This window comes from Acipenser ruthenus, chromosome 48 (genome assembly GCF_902713425.1).
Source record: "Acipenser ruthenus chromosome 48, fAciRut3.2 maternal haplotype, whole genome shotgun sequence".
Lineage (NCBI taxonomy): Eukaryota > Metazoa > Chordata > Actinopteri > Acipenseriformes > Acipenseridae > Acipenser > Acipenser ruthenus.
The window spans coordinates 5,870,172-5,883,323 of record NC_081236.1 but is presented as its reverse complement, the minus strand read 5'-3'; the positions used below and the strand labels follow the sequence as shown (position 1 = coordinate 5,883,323).

At 46.7% G+C, this 13,152-nt stretch overlaps 1 protein-coding gene across 1 annotated transcript; it reads left to right on the top strand.

Annotated features, from left to right (window-relative positions):
- On the top strand, positions 1–12,021 carry LOC117404826 (uncharacterized). Its single transcript, XM_059014610.1, has 23 exons — positions 1–132; positions 396–451; positions 1,012–1,101; positions 1,349–1,473; positions 1,834–1,977; positions 2,649–2,726; positions 3,407–3,577; positions 4,368–4,464; positions 4,930–5,153; positions 5,720–5,873; positions 6,134–6,342; positions 6,634–6,751; positions 7,089–7,264; positions 7,660–7,777; positions 8,378–8,547; positions 8,779–8,876; positions 9,042–9,181; positions 9,545–9,592; positions 9,795–9,978; positions 10,069–10,207; positions 10,381–10,468; positions 10,907–11,005; positions 11,918–12,021. The coding sequence occupies exons 1-23, from the start codon at positions 110–112 to the stop codon at positions 12,010–12,012; spliced, it is 2,844 nt and encodes a 947-aa protein (XP_058870593.1). The 5' UTR covers positions 1–109; the 3' UTR covers positions 12,013–12,021.
- Positions 12,022–13,152: the final 1,131 nt, after the last annotated feature.

Genomic DNA, 13,152 nt, shown 5'->3' with positions numbered 1-13,152 from the left:
GTGTCCCACCAAGCGAGCGAACGCAGCGGCTTCTTTCTGTTGTAGAGAAGCGAGGTTTTGTTAGTGATTGCTGATCTGTGGTGGACACGGCTGGAGAAATCGTATTGAGATGGGGTTTAGGCTGCTTTTAGGGTGAGTTTAATTTTTTTAAATTAGATTTTAAGATAGATATTGTCTCACTATTCGTGGACTGTGGTTATCACATTTTCAAACAATTCCACCAACCCCTCTATCTGTGCACATTTAAAATAATTAACAATTTAGCATAGTCCGTGGTCTGTTTAAGTTAATTTGAACTTTAGTATTAACTGGCTACTGCGGATGAGTGTGCCGGATGTCTAAGAACTCGCATGTATATGTTATTATTATTATTATTATTATTATTATTATTCCAGAGTTGCCTGGTTAAGCGCGGTGTTGCCGGCTGGCTTGGTCGCTCAGGACTTGTCGGGTAAGATCAATATTCACGCCGCAGAACAATCTCCAGTCTGCAGTGTAATATATCTGTATCACGTGGGTTCATGTGGTACTTGTGTGTCTTGGGTTCACAAACCCAACTCTACACTAATGTTGGGGTATTTAATGTTATCCAGTTGGGCTAGTCCAGGACTCCCGCTAACTGGAATCTGTGTATTATGTCTATCACAGTATTATCAGATATGTTTAATAAATTGATTGACCGCCCTTGTATACAGAATAAAAGGGTAATGGTTCTCGGGGCAGATCAGATAATTGACAGTCACTCGAGATGCTTAATGAAGAGAATTAATTGAACTGGGAACTCGCCCTTGATTTGGCATGTAACGTTTAGACTTCCTGAACGCTGTAGTTGGTTCAAGTTATGAGTATTCTATTAATTGATTGAATTGGCAGCTTTGTTTAGGCTTATGAAACGCTATATAGCCAACTTAAAAAAACGTTTTATCTATTCTATTTAATATGGTGTGTGACTTTGTGTTGCCGGTGTTCTTAAATAACGGAGCGGCTCTGTGCGTTCATTTCTGACTTCAGGTAACTTTGTGACCGAGTGCCGGGATCGGTACTTCTGGATGTCAACCAATGGCAAGTTTGCCGGCGGTAACTTTCGCTTTGACGTCATCGGTAAGTTGGGTCGGTTTAAGAAACGGCAGCTGTGCGGGCATTCGGGTTTTGAGTATAGGGTAAAACGTTGGGTCTCTTTGTTAATAAAAACCTTGTGGGGTATCAGAATTAAAGTAATTTAAAGGAAACTCTTATTGGCTCGTTGAGTGCCACAGATAAACGGAATCTCTGAAATGACTTCAATCCCTATGGGATTTGCTCGGTAGCCCGTTGTGATGTTCTCCCTCATTTTTATCCCCCCCTCCAGATAGAAGCGGGGTTTACCCGCTGAATGACAGCTACGCAGCGGCGTGCGGGTTTACGTATTCCTTCAACCTTCCCGGAGACTTGATCTTCAGAGCGTCGTTCTTGGCCTGTCACGTGGAGAGCGTGGTGAGTACGTCACTGCAGTAAAAAAAAAAAAAAAACGCTCTACACTCTCGTACACCGCAACGGGGAACTGAAAAAAACACATGCATCTATATAATCCTGTTCCCTTTATCAATTACAATGTTCATCAAGTCTGCAATCGGCAGGTAAACATCTCGCAATGGCAACGCATTCATTTGAAGTCAGTTTGGTGCATGAAGTTCCTTTCAATTGAAAGAGGTGAACTATCTCAGAAATGGTCTCCCATTCCTTTTAGGGGTGCAATGGTCTTGTCATCCACCCTGTTTTTGGAAGTCCTAGCCCCGTATGCCGCTTGTGAAGAAGTCTCTAGTACTGACCCCGTTCTTTCTCCGTTCTCTCTAGAATGACGTCTCCTATGCGCTCCAGTACCGCTTCGTGAGACTGGACTCTCTGGGCAGAGAGACGGTCTACCCCTTCTCCCTGTCCTGCAGCACGGAGAGCCCCTGGAACCCCCGTGAGATCGTCTGTGAGGATAACTACATGGAGGTGAAGGGGACCCCGAAACTAGGGTTCACAATTGAGCAATGTATCTGCTCCTATTAATTGATCAATCACACCCTAGTGATTCAAGGATGGAAATGACTCCTATTGCATAGCAGTTTCACCCATTCCAGGTTTTATGATCAGCTTGATTTTACCCACAGTGTGTAGGTAACAACCTTGGGTGTCTTAATTGTAGTAAAACCAGGATTGGATCAAACTGCTTTGCATTGGGAGTCTTATTTTGCTCCCTGGGCAGCAGTGGAGTGGTGGTTAGGGCTCTGGACTCTTGACCGGAGGGTTGTGGGTTCAATCCCTAGTGGGGGACACTGCTGCTGTACCCTTGAGCAAGGTGCTTTACCTAGTTTGCTCCAGTAAAAACCCAACTGTATAAATGGGTAAGTGTATATAAAAATAATGCGATATCTTGTAACAATTGTAAGTCGCCCTGGATAAGGGTGTCTGTTAAATTATTCTAACTAATGGAGTTACACTTCAGGGGTAAACGCGATTCCTGTTGCATAGCAGTTTCACTTCCGGTCCAGGTTTTACTGTGAGCTTGATTTTAGCCACAGTGTGCCTAGGTAACAAGCTTGTCACAAAACCAGGCACGTCTGTGCCTGCTATGCATGGGGAGTCTGGCTCCAATCCCTGCTGTTCAAACCTCCTGCCCCCAGGTGTCTGTCAGGAAGAATGTCCCGGTCATCGCTCAGGAAGGACTGGAGAAGGAGGACTGGGAAGCGGCTCTCTCCATAGTGAGTGAATTTTCAACTGGGGTGGGGGTGGTACAGGGCTTCCCAGGTCCTGGGGGACCCCTTGTGTCTGTTTAATTCTGCCTGAGCACTCAATTGAACTATTGGCTTAAGACTTCTTTAATTGTTCAGCATCTAAATGACTGGCAGTGTATTCAACTTTTAGAAGTAACTTAAGCTGAGGACAATTGCAGGTTTAAGCACGATTAGATGAGTGAAGGGTGTAAGCAATTGATAAACTGGTTGGAATGGGAATCTGCAGATGCAGGGGGTCCCCAGGATGGGGTGGGGGCGGGTGTAGAGCAGGGGTGTCAAACTGTTCCTGGACGGCCACAGTGTCTTCAACCCACAGCTCTGAAGCACTTGGTTTCATTTGATTAATCGGACACATTAACATCTCTCCCGGGCCTCTGTTTGTATAGGTAGTGTACCTCAAATTTTTTTTTTTTGAAATCCACTAAGACAATGCAAAAATATTAACCCTATTCAATTGGCTCAAGTAAGTTCATTGAGAGAAGCTGGAATGGGCACTGTCCCTCGAGTGGAGTTTGATGCCTCTGGTGTAGAGGTTTCTTTCTGTAGTGCTTGCAGTGCCTCTTGTGGACACTCTCTGAACTGCACCTCTTGCAGCTTCCCGAATGGCTCTGGGTCTCAGCTGGCTTTTCGTTTGTGTTGCTCTGCAGGCCCAGGGAGCGGTGATGTCCGTGTGGCAGGTGGTGTTCCACAAGACCGGGATGCCCCCCAAAACCATGACCGCAGCGGACGCCCGTACCGCAGGATACCTCGTCAACTCCACGTCCAGCCGCGTCATTTTCAGGTCGCCCTACGGCATGCCCATGTCCGAGGTGCTGCTGGTGAGTTCTTAAAATACTGTGATCCCAAACCAGCTTCCATTATTTAATAGCGTCCTTTTGTGTGCGAGCGTCTGAGGGCTCTCCAGAAATAGAGGCAAAAAATGGGATATTACGAGCTTGGCATTTTAATACTGATGGATTTAAAGTTAAATCTCTTGCAATCAACTTAATTTTCTGAATTTAATTTGATTATAGCTGCCTTCTCAATTTTGCATATGACTAGGATTAAAATCTAGCCCAATTTAATCTTGTGAACAATTTAGATCTATGTAAGAGTTTTGTATTGCAGGATGTCATAATATTAGTCTAGGAATGACTTTAGCAGACTCCTTTTTATCCAAGGTGACTGACGGGTGTTAAAATGCAAGATTCATATTTGCACTTGCTGTAAACCACACTACAAAATACTTGTAGGATGCTACAAGTGAAGATTACAGCAAGTTGTGTCTATAGTGGTGCAATAATGCATCAGCTGAGGATCCAGTAATGTGGTGCTGAGGTCAGGAGAGTCCAGAGCAGGAGGGGTGGATCGGGAGATCTACAAGCGCAGTCTGAACAGGGGGGGTCTTGAGGGGGCAGTGAGGTGCGGGGCTCGTCGCGGTCTCTGCTCCAGTGAGGTGCGGGGCTCGTCGCGGTCTCTGCTCCAGTGAGGTGCGGGGCTCGTCGCGGTCTCTGCTCCAGTGAGGTGCGGGGCTCGTCGCGGTCTCTGCTCCGGTGAGGTGCGGGGCTCGTTGTGGGCTCTGCTCCAGTGAGGCGCAGTCTCTGCTCCAACGCGCTTCTCTATCCTCAGGTGTCGGGGATCCCTGTGGAAGTCGTCAGAGCCACTGTGTTCTACAAGCAGAGGTGGATGCTGCTATTGGTGGACACTTCAGCTGCCTGCGCTAAGAGTGAGTACCCGAGGAGCACAGCAATCCTAGGAGGGCTAATGGTCTGGAAGCATTACCTGAGCTGGGAACTGAAGTGGAACAGTCTAGTGCATTGTACACTTGACTTTGCATTGGCTGCAATAGCAACACTTTGACACCTGGTGGCACTGTTATGTGGAACTCATTCTTCCACAACCTATTAACCCATTAAGTGCCATTGTCCTCCTTTTTGAGGATGGGGTGTAACTTTTCATATTTGAACATGTGACTGACATAGCTCCATGTTAAATCTCTACCCTAACATATTAAGTCTAGTGTCAAACTGCATAAATTCTCCAAAGTTTACTAGTTCTGGTTCTAGTGTTTGGAAGTGCTTAATCTTCCATGCATTAAGACCATAAACATCTTGTCATCTGACTTTTAAAGGGGGGGGGGGGGGGGAGAATAGTATACCATGGCAAAATGCCTCCCGTTATCTCTTTCCAGACCCCTCTGTTTTCGATGGCACCTACCTGAGCTGGGTCACCCCGAGGCTCATCACCCCGCTGGTCCTGCATCCCACCAAGTTCCTGGATAAACGGATCACAATGGGGGTGGAGGGGAGGGGCCTGGATGAGGTCGCTGCTACCAGCAGGGGGTACCAGCTGCTAGTCAACCGCACTGCAGTGGAAATCCGCATTCCCTTCGGAGCTGTGGGGGGGTATCGCAAGGTAAGATAGCCAGGGACCCTCTGGTTGGGTCTCTGTCTGTGGAGGCTTGGTGATTTTTAGAGAAGGGCTTTTTCCTGGCTTGGCCGCTGACCCTGAGCGAGTCACTTCACCTTGTGCTCCGTCCTTCGGATGAGACGTAAAACAAACGAGGCCCTATTGGAAGTGACTCTGCAGCAGTTGTGAGGCATAGTTCACACCCCTAGTCTCGTCAAGTTGCTTTAGAGAAGCATCTTGCTAAACAATTAAAAGCCCCTTTCTCCCTGGAGAAGGGGGTGTAGTGGCAGCAGTATTGCTTGTCACTTCTCCCTGTATCTGGGGGAAATCCTTTGTTAACTACTTGGCATAAGTTATTGCATATGAGAATCTGGGGATATAGGGGGAAGTCTTGTTTCTTAACAGATGCTTTTATCCAAGGCGACTTGGACTAGGGGGTGTGAACTATGCATCAGCTGCAGAGTCGCTTGCAACAACGTCTCCCTCGAAAGACTGAGCACAAGGAGAAGTGACTTGCTCAGAGTCACAGTCAGATGTTGTACTGATTTCCATATCTAACTTTTTGTCTTTAGAGTCATGTGATTGATAACAAGTACAACCAGATGTATGAGATTGACCTTTTCCTGGAGCACCAATGGGCCGATGACCTGTGGGAGGTGACCCAGCACCGCTCCTTCAAGCCAGCCCGCTCCCCCTACCTCCCTGAGACCCCTTATGTGGTCAACAGTGAGTACTCTCCACAGCCCCGCACTGTTGGTGTAACCTTGGAGCATGCAATTTGGGGGTGAACAGGGTTAGAAATTAGTGCTGCTGCACCCAGTCCTGGGGTTCAGAGCTCCCCTCAATGAAGTCTGTTATTGAAATAATCAGGAGTTTGAGCAGGGTTACAAACTCTCACTAGCCCTGCTGCTGCACCCGGTCCTGGGGTTCAGAGCTCTGTTCAGTTATGTTTCTTGCTCTTCATCTCTCTCTATCCCTGTTCTCAGACACTGTCCCGAGTGAGAAGGGCTTCACGGTGACCCTTGGTAACTTCAAGCCGGACGTCGAGCTGAAGAACTTGACCCTCAGCGGGGTTCCCCTGACCCTTCCTGAGGCCCAGAACAGAGGCGTGAAGATCAGCGAGGTCCAGCACCCCAACGGCACCAAGGACTTCGTCCTGAAGGTCCCCTTCAACAACCCGCTGGTCTCTGTAGAGGTGAGGATTAACCCCACTTGAATAAGGAGGTACCAAACCATTGAACACAACCATACCATTGGAAAAAGCCTCCTGTTCACTGTGAAAGATGGCTTAACTTGTATACACGTGACCATGATGTGTCACAGGGGAAGACTCTAGAACAAACCTGCAACATGAATTATACAGGAAACCTAATTGCACATGGACTGTATCATGCACTGCCTTGGAGAATGGCCTGTCTGCAGCAGGTGACAGTCCAGGATTTGGGGGGTGGTTCTGTCTAACCTTTGACCCAATTTTCTCCTGCAGTACATTGGGGCTCTCATCAGGAGGTACACCTTGAACATCAACTACACCTTGAACATTGTCCCCCAGAATGAGCCATATTTTCACCCGGCCGCTATTGTGTGCGATGTGAAGGATGTTAGTAAGTAAACTGGGGGGGGGGGGGGGGGGGGGGGGGGGGGGGGGGGGGGGGGTCTTCCTTGACTAGGTAGATCTGTAAGAGCTTTGCCAGGTTCCCCAACTTGCAACAACCCCATATCTGACATGGGCTACATTGTGGCATCGATTTTTCTGTCTTCAGCATTGTACCACCGATCTTGAATTGTATATCGCCAACTGTTTTTTTTTTTTTTTTTTTTTTTTTTGTTTTTTTTTTTTTTTGTTTTCCAAAGCCAGTTGGACACAGAATATGCCAAACTACAAAGTGGAGATTTTGTAAGCAACATTTGTTGACCGACCTACCAATCCCTTCCCTCTAGATCTTCCTGATGTCAAAAGCTTTTGTACGAACCGCAGCGTGGTTTTCGAAGTGACCCCGGGCAACATGGACTCCAGCTGGGAGCTGTGCATTGGGAGCCGCCCTCTACCCTACACCATCGCTGAGCCCAAGATCACCATCGAGTTGCCACTCTTTAGCATTGGCTACATCTATGAGGTGAGGATCTCCCCAGGGGTTCAACGTTGAATCCAGGGCTAGCACTGTTTGGTCAACTGGTAGCCTCTACCGAGGGACTTCTCTGCCCAGCCATGTAGTGAATTGACCATTGGGTTGGTTACTTTGCATTTTAGTTGCCATTAATCTTGCTACACTCTATAGGACTGATTTGTTACCGACTGAAATTCTCACACCAACGCAGGCTTTCTGTAGGTAAATCTAAGTGACAAATCTTGTTTTCTAATACATTTTGAACACTACTCCTAGATGCACCCCCAAACTGAGGCAGCATGCTTGGTTTCAGAGGTATCAAACTCCCCAGGCTTGTTCACTTCAAGTACGTTGCTCCAAGGGTACTGCCAGCCGTGACGTGTCCCTTGCTTCCTCCCTCTCAGGACATCTCTCTGAGGGGCCTCACCGTTCGAGTGGAGCTGAACATGAGGAACGTCAAGACCTTGCAGGTCGAGAAGCAGTTTGTGCAACGCTGCCCAATCCCGACCAGGGAGCTGCTGGGTGAGGAGGACTCCTTCACTGTGGTGGACGCCTCGCAGAGTCCTGACCACGCTTCTCACCAGAACTAGCCACTCCAAGGATCCTATTGCCATGCATTCTGAGCCTGTGGGACTTCCGTTCTTGAATGTCCTTCAGATTTTTGAAGTGGTCCCCAGTTTATGGCTGATCTAGTTGCAGAGTTCAGGGTCTTGAGTTTTCATGTCTGTTGGGAATCCTAGCTCTGATACAAGAACTCTAATTAAGTAGCCTTTTGTTTTTGGAGACGACTTAATTGACAAGTTGAATTCACTTGTTGCCACTGTAAATATTTAGTTAATTGCAATCTTGATCAATGTGTTGGAATTCCTTTGGGGAACCCTGCTTTTAACTTGCATGCAAGTCCTAGCAAAAAATGGTTGCACTGTAGTCAATCTGGCTGCATGGAAGCTGGGTGTGAAGAGCTAGCTTGAGGTAGGGTTAGGACAAGGAGTTGAGGAGAATGACACTAGTCCAGCTTGAAGTGTAGACCTCTGACTTGCAGGATCTGGTGATGTTATTGGGGTAGCATGGCGTTGCCTTGATTCTGTCTGGTCTCTAATTCATTCTCCTCCCCCGCCACAGTGTGCTTTCCTAACGGAGTGGTGACGGTGGTGGCTGTCACCATGGAGCCCATACCATTAGTGGATCCCAGCAAGACAACCCTGCTGGACAAGACCTGCAAACCCAAAGAGTTTGACTCGACCAGGGCTCTCTTCACCTTTGGGGTGAACACCTGTGGGACCAGGAGCCAGGTGAGCTGGGGCTTCCTGTGTGGTGTTGTGGGTCAAGGCAATGGTCCTTCATACAGGTCTGGCACTGGTAGACCTTCACTGGATCATTTGGTTGTGTTTTTTAACATTGTTTTATCCAAAGCAACTGGGGAGTGGTTGACTATGCATTAACTGTCTGGTAGTCTTTAGATTTTGCTATTGGGAGGTCAGCTTTGTATTGCTAGCATGCTTTTCTGGCTCCTGTGTTTTCAGATTGTGGGTAACTACCTGATCTACGAGAACGAGGTGCTGTATACCAGAGCGCTGTTCCCACCCAATGCTCCAGTCATCACCAGGGACTCTGAATACAGGTGAGCACAGGGAGTCTCCTGGTTCACAGGGAACTGTGGTGATGTCATAGGCTGTGACATCACACAGCCCATTTGCCCTGAACCGGACTACCCAGCTGGACCATGCAGTCCGTTTTACACACGACTCCAGCCCCTGATCTAAACCCGTGTGTCGTTACCTCGTAGGCTGACGATCCGCTGTCGCTACCCCCTCAACGACACCCTGACGCTGGCTGCTGAAAGGAAGGCGGTCCCTGCTCCAGCCCCCTACTCTGTGCGGGGGCTTGGGTCCCTGCACGTCCGATCTTATGACCCTATGAGCAGAGGTACAGAGTATCTAGCAAGCTGAACCAGGCTTGTCTCCTGGGACTAAAGGATAGAAAATCTCTTCAACAGTTTGCTTTGATCCATTGTTTGTGCTGCCAGCTGGTTAACTTTGCTTATGGTAAATGACTGAACACTCTGTGTGGAGAGAGATGACTTCAAGGTCTTCATTGAACATTGGCTGCATCAAAAATCATTAAATGTTCTACTTGGCATTTACTGTTTCAGCTGAGCATTTTAAATGGAACATTTCTTTAGAGATCTGTCCATTTTGAAATGGATGTGCTTTTCATGTTGTATGGTAGCCCTCTCTCTGTCTTTTTAAGCCTTTTAGCATTTTACCAAATCCTTATTTTGTTTTGCAGCCAAGAGTCCCAGAGATGTTCTGAATCTGAAGGCTCGGCTAGCCAGGGGTGAGTTGAACTCTGTCTTCACTTCCACTTGGCAAATTCTGCTCTGTAGTCTTCATTCTAAACTCCCAGAGCTGGTCACATTGGCCCACTGTCAGGATTAGACTACAACTTCCATGAGCCCCTGTCCTTGCTATGAAGGGAGTCCTGAACTCCAGTGCTTCAAAAGCACAGCAGTGACTACAATTTTTTTTCTCCCCTCTAGATGTGAGCTACTCCCAGTTCTACTCTGCATTCCCCGTGTCCCAGTCTCTGCTGGAGCCCGTGTTTCTGCAGGTTGAGCTCCAGCAGCCTCATGGCCAGACTGACCACCTTATCCTGCAGGACTGCTGGGCCACACTGGCCCCTGAACTGGACTCCAGCCCTCAATGGGACCTGGTCACTGACAGGTGAGGGGTCTGCTAGTCCTCTAGCGCTGCCCATTTCAGCTGTGCTTTCAATGCAGGCTTGTCATGACTCCTGTTCCTGTCTCTCTGCAGCTGCCTGGTCACTGGAGACTCGTACAGGACCCACTTCCACCCAGTGCCGGCCAGCACTCTCACCAGGAGCTCCCCCCAGCTCCAGAGGCTTGAGGTGCAGGCACAGCAGTCTAGCAAGGACTCTGCCTTCTGGAGACAGGTTAGTGCCCCCTCTCTGACTTGAACCTGGGACGATTCACTCCATGCAAAGTGCTTCAGTAGGAATGCTTTTATTAAACTTCAATAGGAAAGAGGGATTGATGCACTACTGACTTCAGCCACAGTGTGGCAGTGTTCTCCTGTTTAACGAGAGCTGCTTCTGTCCCTCCCCAGGTGTATTTCCATTGCATGGCTGTGGTTTGTGATCCCAACCTGGAGGATACCTGCAATAAGACTTGTGTGCCTGGAGCCCAGAGATCTGGTGAGCATCTGGAGATCAGTCCTGTAATACAAGCAAGCATGACCAGCTGCAGTACAGCATCAACGCTGCTGTATTGAAGCTGCTATCATTGAGTGAAGGGAATACAAAGCCTAATCTATTTAAGATATGAATATTCTGATGGGTCCTTCCTATGTGTAATATATACAATTCTCTATTTGAGTGTTTGTAAGATTTTTTTTGTATTGTGCGGGTAATGCTCTCTGCATTGAGTGAGTATTTATAATGATGCATTTTTTCATGCAATATCTGTTGCAATTTTAATCCGAACCATTAAACCTGAACACTTCATTACAGTAAAATGAATGCAAAGAAATTTGACTTTGTATTCTATAAAACCCACAAGTCAAACCTCAGAGCTGGCAATAGTCCTTTATCTGTACCCTGGTGAGAGTTGTTTCAATTTTGTCTTTCTCTCAGCCCGTAGTGTGGATCGATACAGCCAGATCAGAGGCTACGTTTCTGCCGGGCCGGTCCAATTGGTAGCAGAAGGACAAGTCCTGGACCTTCAAACAGCAGGTGAGACCTTGAGAGAGTTCTGTTGAATATCCTGGTCATTTGAATTCTAACCCTCCTCATCCGATGCTATGGAGGGGATGCCTTTCTATATATATATATATATATATATATATATATATATATATATATATATATATATATATATATATATATATATATATATATATATATATAATTTATATATGAATGAGGCTTGCTGCTCCAGAGCTTAAAGGGGGTCTATTAGCAGGAGATTCAAATCCCAGCTCAGCCACTGACTCGCTGTGTGACCGTGAATAAGTCACTTCACCTCCTTGTGCTCCGTCCTTCGGATGAGACGCCAAACAAACAAGGTCCTATTGGCAGTGACTCTGCAGCAGTTGTGATGCAGAGTTCACATCCCTAGTCTAAGTCGCTTTGGCGAAGTGTCTGCTAATCCACTAACTTCCAGTGTTTGCAGTAATAAACCACTAGATGGTGCTAAAGGAGCACAAAGCTTTATTTATTTTACTAGAAGCATGATCAGACTGTATCGGTAACCGGCTCAGGTATGTGTCTTATTAAAATATTAGTGTAAACAGAAATAGACAAAACTATCCAACTGGTCTTATTTCCATTCCTGTGATGCTAAATCGCTATCCTATAGCCGGTATGAAATATCAGTTCTGATTGTCCTTCAGAACTGGATGCAGCAATTTGTAGCCAAAACTAATTATTTAAATTGAGGACTTCTCACGCCCCCCCAAACAAATAATAAATTCATGGATTTGCATAAAGATGGTGTTCAAATGTTAGTTTACTCTTTTAATGTTTAGTACCTCCATGCTAACTTGTAGAATTTCTTGAAGTTGCTAAGCAACGCTGACTGTAATTGGAGGCGTCTTGTGGCTCCCACGGGTCCTAGTGCTCACCCCGTCATGTTTTGAATTTCAGGTGACTCCCCCTTGGTTCTGGCGCTGGGCGTGGCGTCCGCTCTCCTCGGAGTTCTGCTCGTCATTCTTGTTGCTGTCGGATTCAGGAGATGTTAAACTTGCTGTCTACCCAATAAAGATTTTTGCATCTCGATTCTTGTGTGTCCTCCCATTGCTTTCTTGTACCCTGAAGGTACACCAGGAATCCAGCACTGCTTGCTGTTCAAACAGTCTTTTAAGATAGTGTTTGGCTTGCATTCCAATTGAGCTCTTCATTACTTGATTACACCCTTAATTGAAATTATTTGTTTACTTAAATTTCTTAAATCTCTGCAGATTCTAAGTTATCTAGAAAAATCTTAAATCCTATATATAATTATAGCTCTGAAGTCTAGTAAGTGAATTTAGTTCAGTTGCGTAATTCGGCGCTCTGTTAGAAAAGTGACCGATTGAGGGGTCTCCCAGGACCGGGATTTGGGGAACCCTTTTTTTGAAAGGGGTAAAAGCTGCTAGCGTCTGGTCTCAATTCAAACCGATGCGTACAGCTCTGGAGTGAATGGGTACCCGGTCAAACTCCACGCTATCGCTGTCAAACGTGACGCGTCCGGGTAAGGGAATGGCACGCAGAATTAAATCTACTGCATTCTGTAAGCAAAGTGCTAAAGACTTACTTACAGAAAGTTAAATTGCAAGGGAGGTCTGTCTGCGCTCCTCCTGTTCATGGTACCTGCACTCGGTCGGGTCACGCAGTGACGTCAGTGTAGGCGTGTCTAGGTGGGTGTCCGTTCTATACTCCCCCCTCGCTCTGTGTGACGTGTCTCTCAATCGCCCCTGAATTCACAGCTGTGTCCCGTTTGCTGCACTTAAACTACCAGTTAGTGTAAAGTAGATGTTTTTGGGTATCTATGGCTAAAATGCAGTAACACCGCATTCACAAAACTTCCTGTTTTAATAATTGGGTTTAAGTCTTGGCTTTGCATCTTCAGATATCATGGTAGAAATCTCTCTCTCTCTGTGTCTCTCTCATATATATATTATATATATGAGAAATAGTTGATAGGTACACAATGTTTAAGGGATTTAATATATATTGCTACTTTTGTGTTAGAGCTGTACCTTTTCTCTCGCCTGTAAAGTTTTCTCTGTATTTGAAGGGTAATCAGGTTAGCTGGCGCATCGTGTCCACCCCTCGCCTCTCCGTTCAGTTCAAGAGGAGCGTTTCATTACAATCCAGGGACCCTGCTGCTCCGATTGTGA

What these genes read in the sequence shown, in the direction of transcription:
- LOC117404826 (XM_059014610.1), top strand. Translation starts at nt 110, where the DNA reads ATGGGGTTTAGGCTGCTTTTAGG. An exon ending in GACCCCTTATGTGGTCAACA is followed by an intron (nt 5,874 to 6,133) that starts GTGAGTACTCTC and finishes CCCTGTTCTCAG; the next exon opens with ACACTGTCCCGAGTGAGAAG. An exon ending in TTATGACCCTATGAGCAGAG is followed by an intron (nt 9,182 to 9,544) that starts GTACAGAGTATC and finishes TTTGTTTTGCAG; the next exon opens with CCAAGAGTCCCAGAGATGTT.